Source organism: Perissodus microlepis, chromosome 3 (assembly GCF_051167445.1).
Source record: "Perissodus microlepis isolate ML-2025 ecotype Zambia chromosome 3, ASM5116744v1, whole genome shotgun sequence".
NCBI lineage: Eukaryota > Metazoa > Chordata > Actinopteri > Cichliformes > Cichlidae > Perissodus > Perissodus microlepis.
This window is the reverse complement of record NC_140463.1, coordinates 6,817,600-6,845,114: the sequence shown is the minus strand read 5'-3', so window position 1 is coordinate 6,845,114 and position 27,515 is coordinate 6,817,600. Positions and strand designations below refer to the sequence as shown.

At 39.5% G+C, this 27,515-nt stretch overlaps 1 protein-coding gene and 1 long non-coding RNA gene across 2 annotated transcripts; both read right to left on the bottom strand.

The window, feature by feature from the left end:
- Positions 1-1,398: 1,398 nt before the first annotated feature.
- LOC146389637 (uncharacterized) lies at positions 1,399-26,850 on the bottom strand. The gene is made up of 11 exons (XM_084922992.1): positions 26,511-26,850; positions 15,919-16,269; positions 15,048-15,383; positions 14,865-14,960; positions 14,360-14,692; positions 12,498-12,824; positions 8,896-9,222; positions 7,652-7,971; position 6,573; positions 2,870-3,181; positions 1,399-2,069 (listed from the first exon to the last, which is right to left on the bottom strand). Exons 1-11 carry the CDS (start codon positions 26,539-26,541, stop codon positions 1,978-1,980), a joined length of 2,526 nt encoding a protein of 841 aa, XP_084779118.1. The 5' UTR covers positions 26,542-26,850; the 3' UTR covers positions 1,399-1,977.
- Positions 22,516-25,225, bottom strand: LOC146389638 (uncharacterized). Its single transcript, XR_014799769.1, has 2 exons — positions 23,751-25,225; positions 22,516-23,611 (listed from the first exon to the last, which is right to left on the bottom strand). It is a non-coding gene; the product is annotated as an uncharacterized LOC146389638 (long non-coding RNA).
- Positions 26,851-27,515: the final 665 nt, after the last annotated feature.

The following is a 27,515-nucleotide window of genomic DNA, read 5'->3' as shown; positions in this document are numbered from 1 at the left end:
AATCGTCTACTGTAAACAACTTGTAAGATTTTAAATTCAAAACATTTTTAGAAATCATGTTGTTTTTAATCACACAGTGAACAATTTATTGTACATTTCATTTTTTTATTATTTCAATGAATAAAAACTCAAATGCTAAACACATTTGTACTGCATATATGACATACCACAAATGATAAATAAACTTACACAACAATTGTATGAAAATATATTATTACATAAATAGACTACGTAATGCCAAAAACAAAGCAAAGATAGAGATTTCATTTATTTACAGGTTTCTGTGAGTTTGTTAAATTGGTCATAAATTTTATTTTGAGTCACATTAAAAAGTCCAATTTTTCTGAAGCTGCAGGAACCCTGAAACACATCAGGAACAGCTGCTCCATCGCAAACACCACAGAAGAAGAAGAACATTTAAGGTTCGCCATCTATTTTTCTTGGGATTTATTTAACAAGAAGAGTGCAAGTTTGTAAGCATCCTTATAAAAACATGTCAAACATTTCGAGTGCTTATTTCCATTCACAGTCCCACCTTTAGAGTTCTGTGAAACGTCCACAAACTAAGCTCAAAGGTGGATCCAAATGCAGACCAAAAACAACAAAGTGAGTTTTATTTCAAGTGGCATGAAACACTACAGTACATGTATTGAGGCTAATTTACATCACGGACCCCTCATCCTAAAAATTCAGATTCAGCTTTTGTCTGAATCTCGGTTTAAGGAAAAAGTGTTTAGAAGATGTTTAATGCTAGTACAGAATGTGATGTGCTCTATAAGCCCTAACATTACAGCCAGCAGGTGGATCTTAATGTTTCAGTGCGGTTCAGAGCAGGGCTACATGTGGTAACTTAGACTCAGTACAGGTTGTGTTTCACGTCCACTTTAAGTGCTGACAATTACAGTCAGGAACAAAAAACTGAAAGCGATCTAAACAGCACAGCCTGCAAATGCAAAGAGACATAGAGATGTGGAAAATCAGAAGCACAGGAGGAGGTGATCAGATCAGAAGGGGACAGAGTAACAGGTGAAAGTAATCAAGACAGTGACAGAGACAGGAAACAAAAGTAAAATCAAAACCAAATGAATTCAGAGACAAGAAGATAATAACAGAGACGAGGACAAACAGATGAACACAACAAGGTGAGACGGGAACATCCAGGAAAACACCGACGGGGAAAACAAATCTATTGGTCAAACAACCAAACTCTATAAAAAGTAAATAATTAATAATAACGTTTATTCATGAATCATTTTTCAAAGCCATTGTTACCAAGTGCTTTCCAAAAACATGAACATGAACAAACATGGAAGAAAATTATGAATCAGTTAAACTTGCCTGTCAAATTTGAATAACTTATAATTTATTTACAAATAAATCAATTAAATACAAACCAAAACTCAAACATGGCCCCAAACCCGAGGACCAGGACAAAGAAAGAGGACATACAGACCACAGGTCACTTTCTTAAAGTGATCACAGGTCTGCTTTGGTAGAGGCCAACCTTCAAACTGGAACATGTTCTGTGATACCGTCATGGTGACTTACTGATTATTTACATGCTTGAAATAAAGAAAAACAGAAATAATAATAAGCAACAGAAATGGATGTTTTCAGTCAGTTACTATGGTGACATAACAGGTAAAAGACAATTCTGAAAACCCATCAATGTGACTTTATCATAAACAACTCTGGTCATGTGATCATGTGGTTTGTAGGAACGCTCCTCTTCCTCAGAGGATCCACCTGTGCTTCCTCTCCTCTCTCCTCCACCTGTTACAGTGAGGGAACGTCCTCCATGATGGAGGAGCTGCTGGAAAGTGCTGAGAGTTTCCTCCAGAGTGAGACCTCTGTCACAGTTCAGAGGATCTACGGCAGCAGAGACCTTCATGGACACTAAAAGTCTCAAACACACAACAACAACATCACACTGACTCCACTCTGACATCACTGATCAATAATCAAAGAACACACAGATCAAACTGATTGATCAGCCATCAGAGGAGTCGGATCAATGGAGCTGCTTCTGTTCCTGATGTCCCCTGTTTGATCCTGGACCTGAACTCTCCCTGCAGAGGAGACACAAGACAGTCAGACAATGAAGTCGATCATTTCTAGTCAAAGCACCTCTAAAAACTGAATCACTGAAGTGGTATTTTATTCACATCAGAATTACATGTGAGAAGAAAATTTACAACCTCATTTTTCCAGACTGTCAGAATCAAACAGCATCACTGACTCGCACTGGAATGTAGCTGAATGTAAGTGAAGCTCTCAAACAACCGGTCAATTTATGTCCCTACACTCACCTATGGTCGTGAGCTTTGGTAGTGACTGAAAGAATAAGACTGCAGATACGAGTGGTGGAAATGAGCTTTAACCTGGGTGAGGTGTTTTGGGCATGTCCCACCGGGAGGAGGCCCCGGGGAATGTCTTGGTGCTCCCCAGTCAAGCTGGAAGAAGTGGCTGGGGAGGGAGAGGGAGGACTGGGCTTCTTTGCTTAGGCTGCTGCCCCGGTTAAGAGGAAGAAATGGATAGAAGGTACTTAAAGATTAAGCTGTTGCTAATGTAAATTGTGGTACCTGGAGCTCCAGTTATTAGTGTCTGTGTATGATGATGAGTTTAGAAGTGAGAGTAGCCACAAATTAAATTTATGGAAACAACGCGTTAAAGTATCACCAATAAAACAGTATCAAGGCTACTAAGTCAGTTTCATAAATCTAATTTTCCCACTTGTTGATGCCCAGACTGGTTGAAACTAGATTTAGTTTGCTTGTTTTTGCTGTTGAAACATAATCCAACATAATCATTCTAACAAGTCAAACTCAAATCACAAGACAGTCAGATAGAAACAAACAAATAAACAAACCTTTGACTTTAAGCAGCACCGTTTTGTATCTGTAGAGATTCCTGCTGTGAACTACACAGTTGTATCTCCCACTGTCACTCACTGTGGGGTGTTTCAGGGTCAGACTGAGGTCTCCAGTTCTCAGCAGGTCTTCATTCATCTTTGTTCGGTCTCTGTAAACCTGGTGCTGTTCTTCAGCCCTCCAGCCGTTCTGATACACGTGAAGCTTCCTGTTGCATCTGTCCCTCCACTTCACTCTAACATCTTCAGGCAGGTTTTCTGTGGTTTTGAAGGGCAGCTGGACAGACTCCGCCCCCTCCTCCACCTGACAGACTGAGAGGACAACAAACACACCGTGAGCTAAACAGATGGCAGCAGCAGGTTGCAGCAGAGTTATTGAATTGAATTGATATACCTTTATTAGTCCTACAAGGGGAAATTTCATAAGGCTGCCGACCTATTGCATGCAATGGCAGCGCCATCTTACCCTCCGACCATACATACATTACAAAAAAACATCACATGGGGAAGACAGGTCAGAGAGGTATAACAATGGAAAATGCACCACATGAGGAAAGATAAGGAGAAAAAAATAACTCCCCCTAGACTGAGCTCCAACAGGGAGATCAGTTTGAGAACAGAAAAAAACACCTCTGCACAAAGAAAAACTCTTAATACACCAAAGAAACACATGACAAGCAACAGGGGTGGGTAAAGGGTGAGAGACAGCCAGTGTAGACAGCGCATCAGGGCCTGTAGAATATGGTCTCCTTGATCACCGTCAGCATCGGAAGGGAATAAGCGTCGAAGGCGTTTGGAAAGGGAGGGGGGGGTGTGCATATCAGTGTATATGTATGTGTGTGCGTGTCCAGAGTTCAGCTGATACAGTGTCCTTCGCCCTGCTAGGCTAAGTAAACAGTCTTCCAGCCAACCCAGGTGGCCTTGCATGGAATGGGAAGGAACAGACTAAACACAGTCGTTATCAGGGTGTTTTTGTTCAGCTCCAGCCTTGAGACCGCAGCTGGTGCCAAAGGGGTATCCGCATGAAGTGATGGTGCGTTTTACTTTAGTGCGAACAGCTCATATGAATTTCAAAGCAGTTCTACAGTCCAACACTGGTCTCTCAATCTCCCGTTGGAGAGCCGCGAGCTTCGCCATACTTGACTTCTGTGATGTTGTCATTTCTTGTGCTCAAGGAGCTGATTTCTGAGAACTCACGGCAGTGTGCCTCCCCGAGATGTCATCCAATTTTCACCCAGAGATGTTATTCCGAGCGAGCCCTTCTGAGATGTATCCAGTCTGCAGTCAGAGATCTTGTTCTGAGTATTCACAGCAGCCGTAGCCTCTCCAAGATCTTATCCGTGCTGACTCAATGAGCCCATTTTGAGAAACTCACGCCTCTCCCATCGTTTCAATCCCAGCTGGCAGCTTTGTGGGGGTTTGAACAGCCGGTTCCGCTTTCTTAATTCTTCGATAAGTCAGGGCCAAGCCAGCTCCGATCAGCCAAAACCCTGTTACCATGGTTCCGAATAGGTAGATATCTTCAGCACTCAGGCTCACCTGAGCCCAAACTTCTCGTTGAGAAAGGGGTGTCAATTGCATTTAGGGACCAGTTGATCCAATCCATAATTCCTCTTTTAGGTTTTAGAGAACAGACTGTGAGAGAATGTTCCAGGGAAAAGTAATACAAAAACCACGAGACTAGACAAGGACACAAGAGGCTAAGCAGGGAAGCTAAGGGAGAGGAGGAGGAGGAGAAAAGTGTGACGGCCTTCGTCAAGAGCAAGAGCAGAATAGAGAAAGCTGAAGGACAGGAGCACATCACAGGAGGAGGTAACAGGACAGAAATCTAAAAAGTCAAAGCAGTTTTTAAAGATGTTGGAGACGATCAGAGTCTGATGGTGCTGCTTCACAGTCATGTCTCCTGTCAATGTGGATCTACTTACTGCTGAAATGGTTTGTGGACCTAAAATGAAACATTAGAGAGAAGAGTTCAAAGAGTTCTAATCACAGATCCTGTCTTCTGTCAAGATCGGTTTCTTTGTAGGACAATATGACTCTCAACAAAGCACCAGATTTAAAACACATCTTCAACCTGGAGCCACAGAACCTGTCACATATCAAGGTTCCATTATTTCTACACATCACTAACTCCTCAGGATCAACACAACTCATCTCTACAGTTCAGTCTGAGCTGCTCTATTGGACCAAAGAGTTAAATCAGCTCCACTGAAACCTGCTGATAATCACATGACCTCAGATGAGCTGCTTCCTCCAAACAAACTGAATGACTGTGTGGATCTGTTCCATCAGTCATGTTGAACATGAACAGCTTTGCAGGATGAAGAAAACGGCACAAGTATAGTAATACTTCAAATAATCGTAAGCATTTTTTTCTTCAACAATATTCTAAAAGTGCATCTGAAGCCTCGTGATATAGTTGAATCTCTGATTTCTGTCTTTATTGATAATGTTGATTTTTTTTTTCAATTTCTACTTTGTGATCTGTGTTTTAGTTCTTGATTTGCTTGCTATCTCAGCATGTAGAGTTCCAGTCTTACTGGATTACTCCAAGTTCTGTTTGCTGTGAGTATTCAATGTTTCATTCATTTCATTATTTTAAATTTTTGGTCTTTATTTAGCTCCAGTTTCACCAGTGTGTTGTCTGTGTGTTTAGGACAGTTCTGATCTTCATGTTTGCTTCTTTCAGAAAGAACCTGACCGACAACATGACAGCAGCATCTTACAGGCCTGAGGACAGCCTGGAGGAGAGGGTGGAAGGGCAGAGGACAGGAGGAAAACACTAGAATACATAAATACATACATATATACATAAATAAATACATAAATCAGGAGGAAGGTACTGATTTTGATTCAGACCAGGTCTTGTATTAGATTTTTAGCTGTAACCTGACAGGACCTAACCAGAGATGATGTAATAGGAGTGAACCGATTTTGGTGATTTGCAGGTTCATAATTGACATTTTAAGATTTCAAAATACTGAATCTGAATCGTTAAATTAAAACTGCGGTTTTCTTCAGTTTTTAATGTTAGTAAGAAAAACCCCCAAACCTTCAGAGGTCCAGGTTACCGAGGAGACAGTACTCCGTCTTTAACATCATCCAAAAAACACCTCTCGGACTTCAGATCAGATCCATAAAAATTAAAAATAAGACTAATTGTTATTAAAATGTCTCAAACATTCAAAGACATGAGTTTCTCTCTTTTTCCTGTCTGTGAGCTAGAATTATCATGGATAAAAGCGGCAGTGTAAGTGTGTATGAGGCATGTTGTATGTTTTGAAGAAAGTCTTTCAGACTTGGTGAAGTCTGCTGACTGTAAAATAAATAGCATGTCAGCGATAATACAGAAACCCTCGATCACTGATCACACGCAAATTTCAACATGTTGACCTCTAACCCCTGTTTAGTCTATAACTCTTAATGAATTTAAGGGTTGTTTTTTTTTGTTATTGTTAAATTGTGAGTGACAAAAAAAGTCTTAAATCTAACTTTCCTGAAGCTGTAGGAACCCTGGTTCCATCCTCAGACACCTTAAACTGCTGGATTAAAACATTAAAACGTATTATTGAAATATAAATAAATATAAAAAACATGTTTTTAAATGTTCTATCTGCATGCTTGTACTTTCATCATGTTATTCAGAAATGTTAATCTGTTGTAACTGTGAAGCTCATCAACTTCACACTTGGCAGAATATCACCCTAACAGTACTCTGAAAGACAAGGTAACAGAGTACAGAGGAAGATGAGACAGAAGGAGGAATTGACACTCAGAGAGCCAAACAAATGAGAATACACGAAAATAGGTACAGAAACAATGAGACTTTAATGTGATAAAGGTTTCTGTGGCTTCTTGTTGAACATGTGTTTCAAAGGCTGTGTGCAGCTAAGACTCATTGAAAAAAAAGAGAAAAGGCTAAATAAAAACCAAAGATTCAGAAAAAAAACAACATAATAGGGCAGCAAAGGTCCAGAAAAACTGCTGCGTTAGTTCACCAGTCCCATTTACTCTTTATACAAATGACTGTACAAACAGTTACCCAAGTAACAATGAAATGCATATCAAATAAAAACATTGTAAAAGCACAAAGCCATAAAAGAAATGTATAAAAGAGAAACAGAATAAGTCTACAAATCAGGTGCAGCCAAGGCAAACGCACGGTCACCTCTAGATTTCAGCCAAGATCTTGGCTGCACCAAGATTACCGGAGTAGATGATCTTAGTGCTCTAACAAGGATGTACAATCTAAGGAATTCGATAAGGTAGCTCGGCGCTGTGTTGTTGATAATTTTAAAAGTAAGCAGCAGTATTTTAAATTGGATACGGTATTTAATGGGTGCAGTGCAGATCAGCAAGAACAGGGATAATAGAGGCAAACCTCCCAGTTCCAGTCAGAGGGCATGCCTAGCCACAGAAATGAGATGCAGTTGGTAGAAGCTAGATCTATCTACAGCAGACACTTGTTTATCAAATTTAAGAGCTATCCAGCAACACGCCCAAATTGCTAACAGTGTCAGAGATGGAACTGGCAAGGGAACCAAGGGCATCACGAAGTTGGCCGCGAGGGATATTACTATCAAATACCACGATTTCCATTTTCTTATCATTTAAGATAAGAGAGTTTCCTAAGAGCCATTATTTGACCTCACACAAACAGTGCAGAGACAGAGATCATCAGTTAGTTCAAAGTAGATCTGTATATTATCAGCATAACTGTGAAATGCGATATTGTATTTCTGAAAGATCACACCTAGAGGGAGCATACAACCCCCCTTTTACTTTTACTTTTAACATCACTGTTTTCAATCTGATTATGTCTCCCTTTCTCCAGATGTAACATGTGTATCTCCCAATGTTTCCCTCTGTGGGGTTTTTCAGAGTCAGACTGAGGTCTCCAGTTTCCAGCGGGCATTCATTCATCTCTGTTTTATCTCTATAATCCTCATCCTGTTCTTCATGCTGGTCAGATGCATTATGATACACATGAACCTTCCTGTTGTATCTGTCCTTCCACTCCACTTTAGCATCTTCAGGCAGGTTTTTTGTGGTTTTGAAGGGCAGCTGGACAGACTCCCCCATCTTCAGCTCCACCTCACAGACTGAGAGGACAACAAACACAACATGAGCTGTACAGACAGCAGCAGGTTTGTTTTCAGAGTTATAGAGGAAGGTAAAGGATAGAAGCAGATCAGAGCAGAGGACAGAAATCTTTAAAGTCAAATGAGTTTTAGAGCAATTGGAGATGATCAGAGTCTGATGGTGCTGTGGTTTCTTTTAACTTATATCTTTGGTCTATGTGCATCAGAGTAAACTCTCCTGTCACAGCTGGTCTTGGCTCACAGCCAAGGGTTGCCTTTTTTGGCTGGATTTACAGTTAGGAAGACTGAGACACAGTATGGTGTAAGCAAGAAGTGTTTATTTGCCCATATAGCTTTAAGGCCATGACAATCACTGGCAGATTAAGCTTTCTCACCGCACAATCACTCTCCCGTCTAATGACAACTGGCAGCCTTAAATACTCTAGCTGTTACGGACTAAACCATTATTTTACTGTTAGGTGAGTTTTTAATTTCTGACCTTCCATTCTACAATAAACTATTTTAATAAATAAATATATACATACATTCTACCATTTTCATCTGATCAAATATTTTATACAGGGCTCTAGATTAACTTTTTGCCATGGTTGCACTGGTGTGCCTAACTTTTTTTCTTAGGTGCACCAGCACAAAAGTTAGGTGTTTTTCAAGCACATTGCTTAAAACCGCAGTTCTACAAGAAAGAATAACTTTATTTATCCCGAGGGGAATTCTTTGGTCATGTACATGCTCAAAGCAGCAGGAGAGACAGAGGAACAGATGAATAAGATATACAATATATACAAGAATAGTAGTATACAGTAATATACAGTAGGATAGTGCATCGTATCAAATAACTCTAATGCACAAAGATTCCCCACAGTCCCTAACACACACACACACACACGCACGCACGCACACACACACACACACTGCAGCACTGACCTCTGACTTTAAGTTCCACTTCTTGTTTCTCCTTTAGGATGCAGGAATTGCTGTAGACGGTGCAGGTGTAGGCGTTTGTGTCCCAGTCTGTGGGGTATTTCAGGGTCAGACTGAGGTCTCCAGTTTTCAGCAGGTCTTCATTCATCTGCGTTCGGTCTCTGTAAACCTGGTCCTGTTCTTCAGGCTGGTCAGACACTTCTGGATATACATGAACCTTCCTGATGTTTCTGTCCTTCCACTCCACTTTATCCTCTTCAGACAGGTTAACTCTGGTTTTGAAGGGCAGCTGGACAGACTCCACCTTTGAATCAACCACCACCTGGGGGACTGAGAGGACAACAAAGAACAACATGAGTTGTTTGACTAGTTTCAGTCTGAAATATATCCAACCTCTTCACTGAACAAAGACAGTGCTGCATTTCTTCTCTGTCCAGTCAGTGGCAGAGATAACCATTTGCTAAAAGAAGTGTTATTGTCACATGTCCAGACTCAAAGCTTTACTTGCTGTCTTCAAAAGAGAATCAAGAACTTGTTCCATGAGGGGTGTCCTATGAAAGAAGTTAAACATATTTAGACTTTCAAGTTCAATTTCACTTCATGGGGTGAAATGTTTCTCTTAGCCCAAGTAAGTGCAAAATTGTCAAAGTGAAAACCACTCAATATAACACAGAACAAAACAATAGACAATGCAAGGTGATAAAATACAAGCAATTTTTTGGAGAGTGATTTTCAATCTGAAAAATAATCAGGTGTCCAAAACCTCTGGTATGACCCTGTCTGGATTATGACTCTGATACTGGATATTGGACTCAGAGTAGCAGAACTAGCTGCCGACTAGCCAAGAAGCTGGCTAGTCGGCAGTAGGGCTGGGTATCATCACTGATTTCTATAATCGATTTGATTCTGGTTCGTTTCAATTCAATTTTGACTCAAACAGTCAGAAATATTATAATTTGTCATCTTTAAGCACAGACAGTGTGTCCATGTATGTGCCGTCTGCACTTTGTGTTTACTTGTTTGTATGGAATCGGCTTACCTGCTCTCATTTGCTGTTTTAGCTGTTTGGTGGTTCGTGAAACCACCAAACAGCTAAAACAGCAGTGTGAGCTTTAAGCTGAGATTCTGGCGTTTCTTGTAAAATACATTCATTTTTAAAAATCAATCCTGGATTTTACTGAATCGATATTGTGATATTCAAACTAAAATCTATTTTAAGCTGACTAGTTCACAGCTAACTGAGCTTGTTCACCAGATAACGTTGGGCCTACGAGAACACAGATGACTGAGGAAGCTGACAATAGTCTTTTAGTAAAAAGTCTTTTTTATATCTGCTGTTGGGATGTAATAGAAAAGTATATTGGACTTTGTTAAGTTAAAGTTGCTCTGTATTAAAAATGTGAGGAAGAAGAAGCAGATAGCGTACCTGGAGAGCAGGATTGCAGACTTGGAACAATGCACCAGGACAAACAATGTCATTGTTTCACCAACACCAACAAGAAACCAGCAGTGATCTTAAGGTTTGTAAACAGGAAGCTAAATGGATCTCATGTCTTCATGAATATATATGTAACAAATGCAATGTTAGCATAGCCAAGAAAGCCTCAAGAAATTGGGTAAAATTCAAAGCACTGCAAACTAAAACTAAGCTAAATGTAACACTGGAAGATGTGGAAAAATACCAGTGAGCAACATGAACTGGACTATAAACAAGGTGACACGCATCCACACTTAAAGCACACAATTAAAATAAGTGATCTGGAGAAAAAAGCTGCATCACTCAGACGATTGCTGAATATAATCAACTCCAACTTAAAACATTTGAATATATGAATCACAATATATCAGGTTTTAAAAACATCTAAGAATTAGGGATGCCGTCTTCAGATCAGGGACTAAAGCAGCCCTCAGACTGCCAAGAACTGACCTCTCCCAAACTCACCTGAAGCATGAAGACTAAGCTGGTGTAATGGAAATCTGAAATAGACTGAGCTACACACAAAAAACCCATTCCCTTTCAGGGCTCTAGAGTGTGATCAATTTGTTCGCATATGCGACTTATTTCTCAGTGGTGCAACTAAAAGAAAATCGTAGGTCGACCAGCCTTTCGAGTAAAAAAAAAGGAAAAGAAAAAAAGTTTTTTTTAAAGTCTCAGCAACTCTGAAAATCTCCATGTGGTCAACAACAAACACACATTATGCCCATATCGTGGTCTAAACCAATCAAAGGTAGTCAGGGGTGGGACCTCTCTGATTGGTCGTGGTCCAGATAGTCCTGTCGGCCTACATGTGTGTATGTTTGAAAGTGCAGGCGGATAGACAGAGGTGAGTAGTAGGCTGGGTTTCAATAATTGATTTAAAATTATTTTAGCTTGAATAAAGCAATATTAATTCATTAAATCCTGAATTCATTTTTCAATGTAAATTAATTTTGCCAGAAACTCCAGGAGCTCACAAAACTATTTCAACAACCACCAAATAGCTAAAACAGTAAATGAGAGCAGGTAAACAGATTCTACACAAAGACAAACACAGAGCTTCCTCAACCGATGGCACAAACATGCCATCGGGGCTAAAAGTCGACATCTCACTGATTCTGAGCTGCAGGTTTTGTCCCTCTCCGACCAAAATGTACTTCAAGAACAGTTCCCCATCTCAAATCTCTGTTTTCTGCACAATTTGTCTTCTTATTACGCACCAGTCTACCATTGGATACAGCACTGTTTTTCTTCTTTTCCCCAAAAATGTTTAATACTAACGAAATTAAAACTTTTCAAAATTATGCCAAATTGCAAAACTCTTAGCTGTGTCTCTAATCAAACCTCTGTAACATTACTCTGCTTCACTTCAGCAGCATCAGGTAATGTTCATATGTTGATTCATGGTTTTCTTCAGTCTTTGTTCTTCTGCAGAATATTTTTAAGGCGGTTATCTGTTATAAAGCTGGCAACATGATGCACTGCATTTACTATGGTGAGTGTGGAAAGACCATGGCCGGCAATACTGCATTTGTGACTGCTGCTAATACGATACACAGTGTATCCAGAAAACACATTATATGCTGTGATAAATGCACTGCCCAAGTGTCCCCTCTTCCCACTGCCTTTAAGCGTCAGATGATGATTAAGTTTATCATTGTCTACAATATTGCCAAAGAGTGCCAAAGCACTTTAAGCACAACCACTTTTTCAGTAACTTATCTTTCTTGTAGAAATGTGCTTCAAATAAAGAACTTTGTGTTGACAAGATTGTTAGTTAATCATTTACAAATCAATATTGTCTGTATGGATGGCAATTTCCCCCTGAAAAAGTGCAAATGTAAAAATGCGGTGTTAATTGATGTGGTTGAAAAATCTGGGTGCACCGAAGCAAAAGGTTAGTCAACAGCCATCGCTTTATATGGCTTTATATGGCTTTAATATGCCTTTCCAAAACGGTCAGATAAAATGTTTTTAGTATCATCAGTAACTGACCCATTATTTTTAGTTGTTGTATTGCAATAATTCTCATTGCTGCATTTCTAGCTAAAAAATTTAAAAAAATTGTTTAAAAAGGTCAAAAATGAATATGATATCAAATCCAAGGCAAAACTATGTACGCTCTGACCTCTGACTTTAAGCTCCACTTGTTTCTTCATTAAGATGTTTTCCCCCCAGCTGTAAACGGTGCAGGTGTAGGTGTTTGTGTCCCAGTCTGTGGGGTATTTCAGGGTCAGACTGAGGTCTCCAGTTTTCAGCGGGTCTTTATTCATCTCTGTCCGGTCTCTGTAATCCTGGTGCTGTTCTTCAGGCTGTTCAGAGCCGTTCTGATACACATGGACCTTCTTGTTGTTCTCCGTCCACTCCACTTTAGGGTCTTTTTTTATCAGACGAACTCTGATTTTGCAGATCAGCTGGACAGACTCCACCCTTGAATCCACCTCCACCTGGGGGACTGAGAGGACAACAAAGCACAACATGAGCTGTACAGGCAGCAGCAGGTTTTTCTTCCTCACCAGTTGCAGGTAGATTACAGCAGAACCTTTCTGCATTTTGGATTGGAGTGGAGAAAGATTACACACTCCTGGGTAAGAGAGGCTGGCGATACTTCTTTTATCACATCCTACTTATGTCTTTTCTGCTGTGGCTTCAATCAATAAAAAAAAAATATAGATCAAAGTTGGACATTGAAAATGAACTCAGAGTGACAGTCTTAAAACTCCACCCCAGGTTTCAGAAGATCTGCAGCAACAAGCAGGCTCACACCAGCCACTAAAACGATGTCAGGATTAAATGTGTTATTTTTACACAACAAACCTTTATTTCTGATTTTTCCTCTTTGGGAGTTGTTTATGTTTTTAAACCCATTTTACACGGAGGACCTAAAAGAATCACACTATGAAGATGGTTTGTTTTTCTGTCATTTAAAAGTAGTTTAGTAGTAGTTAGTGGTTTATTTTATTGCAACCTGTACTTTATTGATTGTTTAATTTTATTTGTTCAAATGTTTACAAAGGTTTCATGTGTGAAATAAACTGCAATGGATTTTCTTGTAAAACAAAGGGGGGTTAGCAAAAAAAGGTTTGGGAACCACTGGGTTAAGATGATTAGAGATAAAGATGAAAATGTACCAGCGAGTGAAGAAAGTGTGTTGAGGAGATGGAAGTCATTTGAGAGGCTGATGAATGAAGAAAATGAAAGAGTGAGAAGCACAGATAAAGGAAACCGTGAATCATGAATTACAGAGGATTAGTAAGGAGGAAGTGAGGGCAGGTATGAGAAAGATTAAGAGTGGAAAGAAAAGAGGGCAGTGGACTTTTTTGATCAGACTTTCTAACACTTCCTGTTGTTCAACAAGTATCCTCTAACTTTAGAGAGAGCTGATTTTCACAAACAAGGGTGATGTGCACTGTCAGTAGAAGCATAGCAGAATACAAGTGCATGCATGAGAGGCAGACAGGTGGAAAGGTGAACATGGAAGTAGCAGAAGTAGTGAAAGTAGATGAGTTTAACTACCTGGAGTCAACCCTTGAAAGGAATGGACAGTGCAAAGGGAGGTGATAAAGGAGAATGCAGGCGGGGTGGATTGGGTGGAGATCGATATCAAAGGTGTTTTGTGACAGAAGGAGAACAGCAAGACTGTTAGGGGTGGATGCTGGAAGAGGGGGAGATGTTGGAAGATAACCTGTTGTGGCAACCTTTAAAATGAGCAGCCAAATGAAGACAAAGTAATCTAATCTAGGTAATTAATTAACGTGTATAGCCTCAGTATATTCATTCAGCGAAAAAGATCTGGCACAGACACAAAGTGCCTCATTTAACTGATTACTTTTGGGGACAGAGTCAAAGTGAACAAAGGCAGTTTGATGGCACGACTTGGTCTCAATATAAATAATATTGCAGAAACACAACATTTTTCCCATTATCATCAGTGAATGGTCACAAGTTAATATTATATGAAATACAAGTAAAAACTAAGTACACACTGACCTCTGACTTTAAGCTCCACTTGTGTGTCATTCAGGATTTTTTCTCCCTCCTTGTTGTAGACGGTGCAGGTGTAGATGCCTCTGTCCTTGTTTGTGGGGTATTTCAGGATGAGACTGAGGTCTCCAGTTTTTAGCGCGTTGCGCTTCATCTCTGTTCGCTCCCTGTATGCTGGGCTTTGGTCTTCAATCCTATCACAACCATTCTGGTGCACATGGACTTTGTTGTTGTATCTGTCCTTCCATTCCACTTTAGCATCTTCAGGTATTTTTTTTGTTTTGGTTTTGAAAGGCAGCTTTACAGACTCCACCCCTGACTTCACCTCCACCTGACAGTCTGACAGGACAACAAACAACATGAACTGTACAAACAGCAGCAGCAAGTTTTCAGAGTTTTAAAGAAAGCTGAAGGACAGGAATTGTTTCAGCCTCTGGACTTTTGAGTGACAGTTAAGGAGCCACCAGGGGACACTTGTTAACCATTAGTGTGTCTGGCACGAGAGACTCACCTGACATGAAATAGTGTTGAAAACTATATATGAGTCCCACAAAAAACACAAGAACAAGAAGAAGTACGACAGCTGTGGCCCAAAGTGGAAGTTTTTCTGTGGAGAAACAAAAAATAAATGCATAAATAAATTATGACCTTTGAATTCTGAAGTTAATCTGAGCCACTGTCCACCAGCTCTGACCTCTGACATAGTGCAGCACTACTTTCTGTCTCAGGATGTCTTTGTCCCTGTAGATGGTGCAGATGTATCTCCCACTGTCTCTCTCTGTGGGGTGTTTCAGGGTCAGACTGAAGTCTCCAGTTTTCAGCAGGTCTTCGTTCATTTCCGTTCGGTCTCTGTAAACTTCATCCTGTTTCATAAGTTTGCCACCTTTGTTTGAATACTCCTGAACTATCAAGAGTTCTGGGTCAGAGCGAGTCCACTCCACTCTGGTGTTCTCAGGCAGGTCAGGTTCAGTTTTGCAGGGCAGGATGACAGACTCTGAGCCTTCCTCCACCTTCACCTCCATGGGGTGATCTGAAAGGACAAGAAACCACAATATCAAATATAGGACCAATAGCAGTCACACTCATGGCAAATGACAAGTTTCTGTATTTCTGACCTCTGATTTTACAAATGTGGATCACTACTCTTTGCTTTGAGTGATAACTAAACTGGAATTTATGAACTGGTGCTACAGCTACAGACAATTGAGGGATCATAATGAATGTTTCAGTGTTTTAAAAGAAATCTTGAATTTTTCCTCATGGACAATATGTAAAAAGTCTACTGAGATTTGTCTCCCTGAGAAGAGAAGACAACTCTGCACAACTAAAAGAATGTAATGCCATATATCACAGAGGCTGTATCAATAAGATCTTATTTGAGTTTACTTTCTTGCTCATGTTTTGTTGTTTCATTTTAAGGTTAGGTCCATTGTAAATCTTTCTGTTAGGTTAATCAAGACTTTCAGAACTATTCAGAAAAAACTTGGCTTTTCTTGTTGCTTTTGGGACTATTTGAGCTTTATCTACTGTACTGACTTTTACTCTTTCATTACAGCAGGTTTGACCTTTGACACGCAGCTGGATGTCACTCAGTCTATGTTCTTCTCCTCCAGCACTGATGGAACAGGTGTAAATACCGCTGTCAGTCAGTTTGGGTTTCCTCAGAGTGAGGCTGAAGTCTTTTGTGTTTAGTGCATAACGACTCATTGATGTGCGCCCAGTGTAGCGCTGGTTTTGCCCTTTAAGATCGTCTCCTCCTTTTCCTTGTAGGTGGACAGATTTGGGATTGAGGTCACTGCAAGTCCACATCACCGTGGGATTGTCCTCGGGTATAGAACCTTTGTAAACATAGGGCAAGAGGACAGAATTCTCCCGCTCATATACCTCCACCACCACAGCCAGAGCATGCTGGGAAACTGTGAAGACACAAAAACAGAAATCAAAAGAATGTTTGGGTTTGATTTAGTGTTGAAATAATAGATTACAAGTAACATTATCTTTAGGGAACATTTTACAAAGAAATGATAACATTTTAATCTTTACATATTTAAATAGAGTGAAAAGGGTGCTGTGTCTGAAGGACCTCTCGATGTATCAAGAACAGTTTAATGCTCCTCAGCACAGATTATCCAAGTGTCCTTTTCTGTCCTGAATGGATGAACACATTCTCCCAAAACACTCCTAAGGAAAAATTTGGGTTAGGTCCCAGCTGCAAAAATGGACCACTAGGAGCAGAAATAGCTTTAAATGATCAACTAAAAACATTCCAACAGGCAGAGATGTAGTCAGTGTTGGGGAGTAATGGAATACATGTACTGGCTTGACATATTTAAAATACACAATATGAGAAACTCTATTCCGTTACAGTTAACGTTTAAATAGGTGGTAATCAGAATACAGTTATTTTGTTGAAATAAATAGAATGCACGGTGGTCTTTTCCTGTTTCATATGTTATAGGCTATGTAGGTTATCCCCACTCTATGCCTTCTCCAATTTTGGTGATTAAACAAGTTCGGGCGCAGGTTTAGCGCAGTTGGATGAGCATGTCTTCAGGATCTCCAAGTATTAACATGCTGTTTTTAGACTTGGTGGATAGCATTAACAACCTGCTAGCTGCAAATAATCATGTGCAGTTTCACATGATTATTAACAGACAAAAAGAAAACATATTACTGATACAAAAATAGTTTTCTAAACAAGATCGCTGCAAAAAGTGCAGCCTTACCTAATGTCCACCCTACTGTTACTCATTTTATATTATGATTTAGGCTTAGAGTACTACCGTATCAAAAGATGGCAGCTGAGCTGGTTCATGCATCTTACAAGGATGCCTCCAAACTGAGGTTTTTCTAGGCATGTCCTAATGGAGGAGGACCAGGGCAGAACTAGGACTCGCAGCTTCAGTTAAGAGTGAGAAGAAAATAAAAATGCGTTCACGTTTGCAGTTTTGTCTTGTTCTACAATATTTGAAATTTTAAAAAACAAACACTACATTTTTGGAAATATTAGTGGGTTTTTTCTTATTTGTTTGTTTGTTTTGTACTACTTGAACACTAAAGTGGTGCTCACATGAGATGACAGTGCCAGCATTTGCCCACAGCTCATTTAGGTTTTGAGACCCCGGCCCTGAAGTATCTGCAGTCATGATCAGAGTCCTCTAAATACTAAAATTTTTCTTTTATTACCCAATTTACTAGAGGAGGCACTGGTGCATCCTTTATGAAAGAGGAGATAATGTCATACCACAGTAACTCAGATAAAAAAGAGCAATTTTTTGATTGATGTTTTGTTTTCTGTTTTGTTTCCTTTACAATATTATACATTAAAGTATAATATTGTAACAGAAACAAAACATTAATCAAAAATAGTTGAAACACAAATTACAACATTGTATAAAAATTACAATCATCAACTCAAATACTTGGTTCTAATTGAACAGAAATTTTTATGAACTTGTAAGAACTGTGTAGGACATGAATCAGTCTGTGTCAGATCCTGAATTTTAAATTTCCACTGAAGTCACGGGTAAGAGGCAAGTGGAACCAAGATCTAGGTCATCTAGTTTGCAAAGACTGCTAAATTGTGCCAGTGGTAGTTCACTCTTTGCAACATAGTACGCTGTTCTAAACTGATTTTTCGGGTTTATTTTTAGTACGTTCTCTGCAATTGGTGTTAGTTCTGGGAAAGATACTGCAGACTGAGCAATGATGCATTCCTTGCATTCCTCATGCGCCTCATTCCTTCTAATGGGGTCTTTCTTAAAAGTACTGGTCCCAGTAACAAAGGCGCCTGTCAACTCAGCAATCGAGGGAAAACCAACAACACACCCGGCAGAACAAGAATTTCACTTGCATGTACAGTACCAGTGTACTCCACATGTGATGTGACAATAAAAGTGATTTGATTTGATTTGAACATCATGTTATTTAGCTTGTCATAGTCCAGCCATAGAAATTCTTTTGTCCATGAAACCATAAAGCTGCACTTTCTTTTTGCCTCATAGTCTGATTTGTCATAACTTTTCCGTTTCGTGGTAAGCTTTTCTTTGGCTGTCACTTCTTCACCCTGACCTGTCTTATTTGGCTCAGCAGAACTAAAATATATATCCTGCTGCTTTTACACACGCACTCACATAACGCTCAGCGATTCTCTGCGCGATCAACCTCTCACATGTTTAAGCTTGCTGCGGGAGATTTCACTTGTCACGTTTGAATAATAAGCTAATGAGTGATAAGACGATGTCTACATGGATTTTAACATCCATGTAGACAACCCTCAGGACAAAGGGACTAAAGACCTGAGTAACACTCTGGGCAACTTTGGGCTCACTCAGCATGTAACAGAGGCCACACATAATAGAGGACACACTCTTGACCTACTGATCTCCAAGGGCCTGAGCATTTCGAAGGTTACTGTGTCTGATGTGGGCCTGTCTGATCATTACTGTGTTTTCTTTGAAAGTTACATTTCAGTGCACACAAATATATCAACAGCAGTGATCACAAAACGGTGTATAACTGAAAACAGTAGTGAGATCTTTAACCAGGTCTTCCCATTAACACCTGGCCTCTCCAGAGGTTCAGTCAATGAGCTCGTCAATAGCTTCAATGCTAAAATGTTAAATGTAATGGACACTATTGCTCCCATTAAGGTGAAGGTTATCTCTGGAAGGAAAAACTGAACTCCTCCTCCTGCTGTTTAGATGTCCTGCCAACAAGTTTTTTCAAAAAGGTCTCAAAGACTTTGAAGTCAGACCTGTTACAGATCGTCAACTTTTCTTTAATGTCAGATGTGTTTCCAGAACCACTAAAAACTGCTGTAATTAAACCTATACTGAAAAAGGACAGTATAGGCACAACACAGAAGAGCTACCTCATCAGGCCTGGACTCTGCAGTCTATTTACACCTACAGGCCAGTGGACACTCTTTCAATGATGATAATGTACACATCCTGGACAGGGAGGAACGCTGGTTTGAGCGCAGAGTCAAGGAGGCCAATTACGTGAAAAGGGAAAGACCATCTCTGAATCAAGGAGGGGGCCTAAGGGTACATCTTTCGCCATCTTACAATGCTGTGATTGCAGCCATTCCCCAACTCTGAATGGTACTCATGGCCATTGATCAGTGGTCTTTGATCAGTGGGTTTTGATCAGTGGTTGTTGATTAATGGTCATGAGAATTTGCATAATTAAGATTAAGGAACTGACCTCCCAGCCCATTGTTCATTCAGTGGGCTGCTTTCAGTCATAATGCAAATGTACTGTTCATAAGATTGGGGAAACCTGCAGTCAGCTGAGACTGAAGAAGTCACTTGGATGAGTGACGAAACGTTTCTCCCACAAAACGCTACGTCCAGATGAACAGAATCAACTTTTGGGGATTTACTTTCCTGGATGATTAAGAATAGAGATGGCACGATACCACTTTTTTATGTCCGATACCGATACCGATATCATAAATTTGGATATCTGCCGATACCGATATGAATCCGATATAGTGTTTTTTAATCAATAAAACGTTTTTTTAATATCTTGCTGCATTTTGTATAAGTTTATACTCAACTTTAAATAAATAACAACACTAAAGCTATTCTGTTATACCTGTATGTAAAAAATACACTGCGCCCAAAATATTTCATAGTTCAGCAAAACCAATCAATCTAATAAACTTAAACCTACTCCATCCTCCCTATTCTGGTATTTTAAAGAGTACTTAGCAGAAATATTAAGCAACCTAACTAATAGGGTTGCAAACTCCCAGCAAAAAAAAATAGGGAACCACCCCCCACCCTCCACCTCATGATGCTTAATCGATGTAATCAAATTTAATTTGATGCAGGGGGAAAAATGCACAGAAATAAATTATTTTTCAAGAATAATTAAATAGATTCAACATCTTTCTTCAACAGAATTGCAGACTGCACAGATGGTATCTTCCCAAAGTAGTATAGCTTACTAGGGTATATTAGACTTAACAGTTACTATATACAGTAATGGACTACTATATATTTTACATCAGATTAAAACTTTGGGTGTAAGATTCAGATAATTATTTATTAAAAGCTAGACATTTTAAATGAGAATAAGAAAGAAAAGTATGTCTTTGTGCCCCATTTTCCCTGTTCATGCCCTATCGGCCCCCCTGGCTAAACTTTGCTAGATCCACCCCTGCACAGTTACCAGCTACGTAGAAAAAGATCCTGGTGTAGAAAGTAATATTAAATAAATTCTAACAACAGCTTATCAAGCTTAATAGTGCTGCTGTTGTTCAACCGCTGGTTTCCTCTTTCTGGTGAGAAGTGGGCCAAAAACTAAGAAGAGAGACGGACTCGCGACAGAAAAGCCGATCAGCTGATCATTAAGCAGTTTCACGATTGAAGTAGGAGCAGGGGAGAGCGAGAGAGAGGCAGTCCCTCCATATATCGGTTGTTAAGCTTAACGCTAAAATGCTTTACAAACATTCAGAGATGAACTTACACACTTGCTTTACTTCTCTCTGGGATCACTTCCTCGGAGATGAAATGCTGGTTTGGTAGCGAGGCTACAAATACACACAGCCGCTCTATTATGGAATCAGAATGATGCCACCTTGAAACGAAACCGAAAAAAATATTGAAACCGAAAAAAAATATTGTAACTGAAATAAATGTACTGAAAAATCTTGTATTGAAACCGAAAAAAAAATTGATAGTGAAAAACAATTAATTGAAACTGTAATTTTTTGGTTTTCGCTTACAATTTTTTTTTCGGTTTCAATCCATTTTTTTCGGTTTCAATCCACTTTTCGGTTTCAAACTATTTTTCAGTTTCACTCTGCTGGCACTGTTTTGGCGTACGGGGGCGCGCTGGGGGGCGGGGATTCCGACCCGCATGTATTTGCATATATTATAATGCTGACCAATGACTGGAGAAAACACTGACGACGCGGCTGCGGTCACGGACAAACTCGCACGTGTCTGTTCGGGAATGGCTGATGCCGAGAGGTCCAGCGTTTACATTACCGACTTTTTCAAAGTGACAGCCTGAGGTGTTCTTCAGTAAATTGGACTAACGGACAGGAGGACCTGAGGCCCCACCGCATTATTTTTGGTAAGTTAAATGTGTTTGTAAGCTAATCCGTAATTTAGGTCCTTAGCTAGCTACCTAAGGACCTAGCTAGCTAAAATGAGCACTCGGCTGTCGGGGAAACTTGTTTTGTAAAGTTCGTTTAGCTAACCCGTGCAGGTGAATGAATTTACCCTGACTAAAGAAATCAAGAGAAACGCACCGGGCTGCTTAGTGACTAACCACGGTTACTGTACTTTTATTATGAGTATTATACTGTAAGAGCAACAGGCTGGACTCTGCTTCTGCTCCTGTGCAGAGCTGATTATTAAATATGTGCAAACAGCAGCATGTTTTCTGTCGCTTTCCACATGTGGAAGGACATTAACGCCAACTTTTAAATTCCCCTCATTAGTCAATAGCTATGGATTAAATAGAAAAGCCCGATACTTATGTACTGAAACCAACTACTTCCGCTTGTCAGCTTAAGTTAAAATGTTACATTTTTCCTCTGATTATTTTTTTAGCTTTTTTTTTTTTTTAACTGAGTTTGTTACAAATATTCAGGTTAAAAAACTGTCCAAATTATTTTTAATGAATTATGTTCACAAAGTCACATGTGCAGTACTCTGTACAGCTTGCATCCTTTAGGACAAATAATTTGAAACATTAATATTTCTTGTTCAATACTGAGCTGATAACACCTCTGTATGTTGTGACCAGGATGCAGCAGCAGACTGAACCTCGACTGAAACCTGCTCCATCATCTCATCTTTGCAGATGTCCATTTATAAAGCATCAACAACTCAAAGGTAAACATGATATTAGAAAATGTTAGTAAGGCCTTTAAAACAAATAAAAAAAATAAACAGCTGTCGGCAGAACTGTAGACTGAACAACTTCAGATCCCGAGTGTGAGGACGGAGAAGGATCAGCTCTATTTCAGATTTGAGAGATAAACTTTATATTTCAGTTTGTGATGATTCTGTTCTGTTTGTGATTACAGGAGCTGTCCTCAGATTCAGACCTCAGCACCACCCAGTGACAGCAGACAGATCATCCTATATCTTCAATCTTTGTAGTAACTCCAAAATTAACTGAAGAAAACAGTACAAAGGTTAAAGTACCACATGTGCTGTCAGTGAAAGCTGCAGCTGTTTTATTGATAAATTTAAAGACAAAAAGTCAAAAGGATTAATCACCCCTGTAACTGTGTCACTATACATCAGCATTAACAGTACCTCAGTTTGGTGTTTCAGAAAACTGCTGATCTCAGACCTGCACAACTTCTGTTTTAAACACTGAATGTACTCAGCTACATGAAGAGCACATGTTTTCTCTGACACAATTAAATAAAACCTGATTAAAGTCAAAGGTTGTTACTTGTATTTGAACTAAAAACTTGTGATCTGGAATTCTTTCACTGTTTTTTGACAATAATGTGTTATTTATCATAAAGTAATTCAGAGTCATTCATACCAGAGTAACCAGTGAGCACAACATATATTTAACTTTCTACAGGACTTAAAGCTATTACTATAGCTTATAGCTATAGCTATTACTTAACTGCACTACTGTATAGTTCTGTGTAAATAATCATTCTGTACATATGATAATTTTTAATCCTACAACTGTTTATAACTTGCATAGTTCACATTTCTGTATAACTGTATATCTCAGATTTCTGTATAGTTTTTCATATTTATATCCTGTTCATAGCCTGTACATAGTTTGTGCTCACTACAGCCTGTACATACTTATAGTTATAGAATATTCCTAACATACTTCATACCGTGTACATTGTAACATACCATAATAGACCCATTTCTGTAATATACTTACATATATATATATATATTATTGCTAATATATATTGTAATATATCTATATCATGGCTAAAGCACTTCTGGATGGATGCAAACTGCATTTCATTGCCCTGTACCTGTGCATGTGCAATGACAACAAAGTTGAATTCTATTCTATTATATTATGTAAAAGTCCAGACCCTCTGAGGATTATCTGAGTACTTCTAACATTACACAAAGCAAAGGTCTCCATCAGTGTTCATGAAATGCTGGGTTTATCCTTCTTGTGAGGGAGCTGCTGGTGAAGATCACGAGCCCTGCTTGATCCTGGCGACGAGTTTCAGTCTTCCTGGTGTTTCTGAAATGATGCCTCTCACTGTGGGTCAACAGAACTTCTGGCACAGGACAGCTGTAATGAAAGAAATTGAAGAAGTTTTGAAAAAAAAAAAATCTTGGAAATGCCCTAAATGTGAGAAGCAGATTTTGTATTTACTTTTCTTTTGCCAATCAAGATAACAAAGTATAATTTTCACCATACAATTACTAACCTTGTCATCTCCTGCACTGTCTGTTTTGGGCTCTGGGCTCGTCCTTCCCAGCGCTCATGAGACTGCTTTGATGCACTGTGGTATGAGGTGCTAACCTGTTGACAGTGTTGGGAAGGTTAATTTTAAAATGTATTCCACCAAAGATTATAGAAGTAATGTATTCTGAATACTTTACAACTACATGAATGTACTATTGCTGTGTGATTTATTACTATTACTGAAGGCTACTCGCCATACCAATACCAACTAGATATTTAAATCTTAATATAAATGAGTAACAGTAGGTGGACATTAGGTAAGGCTGCACTTTTTGCAGCGATCTCGTGTAGAAAACTATTTCGCGCGTATATAAAACAGGTCAGCGGCTCCGAACCGTAGTAAAGGGACCTCTGGCTAATACGTCGGGTTCGTGTCGGGCTCGTAGCTGAAAACTAGCTTTACTTTGTTGTCTGGGTCAAGTTTGCTAGCGAGAGACAGAGAGAGGTGTTGAAAGGCTGCTTATTGTTTCGGAGGAAAACACGAACACGGTGTACAGTCGAGTCTTAACAGCTTACTTACAGCTGGGCTCGTCAGGCACTCTTTTTGGCTGCAGTGGTTATTATTATATTTACATGCTTCCAGCTCCCGTTTCTGCCCCGTGACAGCTCGTACTTTTCCTTTTTCTCCCTCCCTCGCTCACAGACACATAACGGGTATGGCAGTCCATTCTCCCTGCAGCACAGACTACACTGCCCATGAGGCTACATTGTTTAGGGCGATGCCTGTAACACTCTGCTATTGCCTTCATATTAAATAAGTTTTGTATAATAATTTTTAGAGGCTCTTATTGCGTGTTTTGTTTGGGTTTCCACCGGCGTGGAATTACCAAAAATAGAGAGACCATAGCCTAACATATGAAACAGGAAAATACCGCCATGTAATCCATTTATTTCAACAAACTAACTGTGTTCTCAATATCACCTATTGAACAGTAACTGTAACGGATACATTTACTCATATTTTGTATTTTAAATACGTAACACCGGTGCATGTATTATGTTACTGCCCAACACTGCCTGTTGAGATCCTGAGATCCGCTCCTAGAACACCGGCCTCCAACTCCTGAAGAGACACGGGTGTCCCTAAATTTAGCAAATATTAGCTTCAGGCTAGCTTGCTACGACGAATAGGCTAATACCAGCATTTTACCACAACTTCACCAGATGTAGCTAAAAAAACTAAACTAATGTCCAGCCCAGTGGGACAGCAAGGAAAGATGACAAAAAATGATTACTTACTTGCGGTTTGGAGGTTCAAGCTGAAATTAAAGCAGCCATTGAAAGACGGGAAGAGAGAAAGATGGCAGCTTGGTCAGCACTAGTGGCCTCTATAATGTATGCAAATACATGCGGGCCGGAAACCCCGCCCCCCCAGCGCGCCCCCGGACGCCAAAACAGTGCCAGCAGGTTGAAACCGAAAAATGGTTTGAAACCGAAAAATGGATTGAAACTGAAAAATGGTTTGAAACCGAAAAAAAATGGATTGAAACTGAAAAATGGTTTGAAACCGAAAAATGGATTGAAACTGAAAAATGGTTTGAAACCGAAAAAAAATGGATTGAAACCGAAAAATGGATTGAAACCGAAAACAAAAAAATTGTAAGCGAAAACAAAAAAATTACAGTTTCAATTAATTGTTTTTCACTATCAATTTTTTTTTCGGTTTCAATACAAGATTTTTCAGTACATTTATTTCAGTTACAATATTTTTTTTCGGTTTCAATATTTTTTTCGGTTTCGTTTCAAGGTGGCATCGTTCTGATTCCATATTTACTGTAAATCACTGGTATGTAACACCAAAATAACTCATGTGGTCAAGTATCTTCTGTCACTGTCTGTTTCTGTTTGACTTCAGGAGGCAGACCATAAACAACCCCATGAAATTGTTAATCAAACTCTCTTTGCTGCTCTTTTCACCAGTAATCAATTCAGTAATCATTAATTTGTATTCTATATTATATTATCTGACTTTTTGACAGAGCCCAGACACAAATCTGCAAGTGTGTCCATGACTCTCCAACTTACTTTTAAGTGAAGTTTAGTCTGCACTGGGTTTTTGTTGTTGTTTTGTTTTACACTGTTACTGTTTCTGACTTCCTGCCCAGCTAAACTATGCACGTTGACGGTGCTTCTTTGAAAAAGATTTTTTACTTAAACAACTTATATTTATTTTCTGGGAAGTTAGTGAAACGCTATGGTGAAATCAAACTTTTCAGAGGGAATCAGTTCCGGTTACCGCATCAGTGGTAGTTTGCGAGATTAAACAGGAAATAAACAATCCTCACAGTTTTGAACAAAAAAAAAGAAAAAGCTTTCGATTTTAACTGGTAACATTCCAGTCAGTCACACTTTGGTAACAATAGCAGATATAGGTGGCCACTTCATTGCATGTTCCTGTCACCTGTCTGAGAATGATGTTGTGATATAAAGGATTATCGGACCTGTCAATAAAGCCTTTTATCTCAGATCTGCAGCCATGACCTGTGTCACCGAGCTAGCTTAGCACGGCTAGTTAGCCTCTCCCAGGCTCAAACTTTCAACACAAAGTCGGTCCAGACTTTCTCACACCACCCCACCACTCGCTCTCCTACAAATAAAGCCACACATCATTACATCGGTAATTTCACACACTGCGTGTATCTACCTGTGCGATAAAACTTCGGTCTGAGTGCAAGATAAACATTGTTTACATATAGTATATAACATAGTAAGAGTTTCTTACCGCTCGTGAGGAGCAGGAGCAACAGCAGCATCTTCAATCTCCTGCAAGAAACAGCAACCAGTTAAATCCAAATACTTCTCATTGTTGCTCTTAATATTTGGGGATTTATATCTCATTTGGAGCCGTCGATAAAAGACAGTGGAGGGAGTAACACCAGCTATACTGTTTACTTTCGGTTTCACGTGAACAACAGTGTCCTGTCTTCCAGGTTAACTGGTTATTACTTTCACTGGCATATGTATTGTCTGAGGGAGCTGCACTGCTCAAACAGCTCTTATCTCCAAACTAAACTCTCAGCGCCCTGAACTTGTTTATTGATTAAACTTACGATAAAACATTACAAATACACTTACTCAGCAGTGGCGTGTTGTAATGCAGTGTATCGCCGGATGGTGGCGCCTCTTGTGTCATGACTGGTAGGTCACCCTCTTTTTTTATTCTTCGTTGTGTACGCGGACTAGTGTGCTCTCGTGTGTGGTAGAGCTGGCACTTTTATTTTTGATATTTAAAATAAATGAGTACTTGTGGAAAGTTAGAAGTTGTTGCTCATTCGCTATCCACCTGCACACATCTGCAGCTGGCTTCGTCTCCACCGCACGTTACAAAGTGTGACTTTCACCAGGTAACGTGGGCATTTTTCCTGAATCAGCAGTAGGCGTGTCCAGGTAAAATGAGAGTCCAGAGCTTATCGCTGGTGTCATGAGGAAAATGTCGGCTCATTATTTATGTTAAAGAAGACTTCTTCCAAACTGACCAGAAACATGCTTGTCATACTCTCACAGCAAAGGATCAGACTCACTGTGCACGACGGCTCAGGCCAATAATGTTTGTTAGATTGTCAGCTGTTTAGTGTGCTTCTGTACAGTTAGGGTCACCATCTCTATTTCAGAATAATTAATATGTGGAAAACACTAAAAGTTGGTTGTCTTCCAATATTCTAACATAATTAGAAAAATTAGACTTTGTAAGTACATATTATTAGTCCTAATTCCAATATGATTCTTC

Excerpts from the sequence above, each read along its gene's own strand:
- LOC146389637 (XM_084922992.1), bottom strand. The coding sequence starts at position 26,541 with ATGCTGCTGTTGCTCCTGCTCCTCACGAGCG. Across the intron at positions 14,961-15,047 it reads AGTGCTGCACTATGTCAGAG|AAAAACTTCCACTTTGGGCC; the intron begins GTCAGAGCTGGT and ends GTTTCTCCACAG. Across the intron at positions 7,972-8,895 it reads AGTGGAACTTAAAGTCAGAG|TCTGTGAGGTGGAGCTGAAG; the intron begins GTCAGTGCTGCA and ends TTGTCCTCTCAG.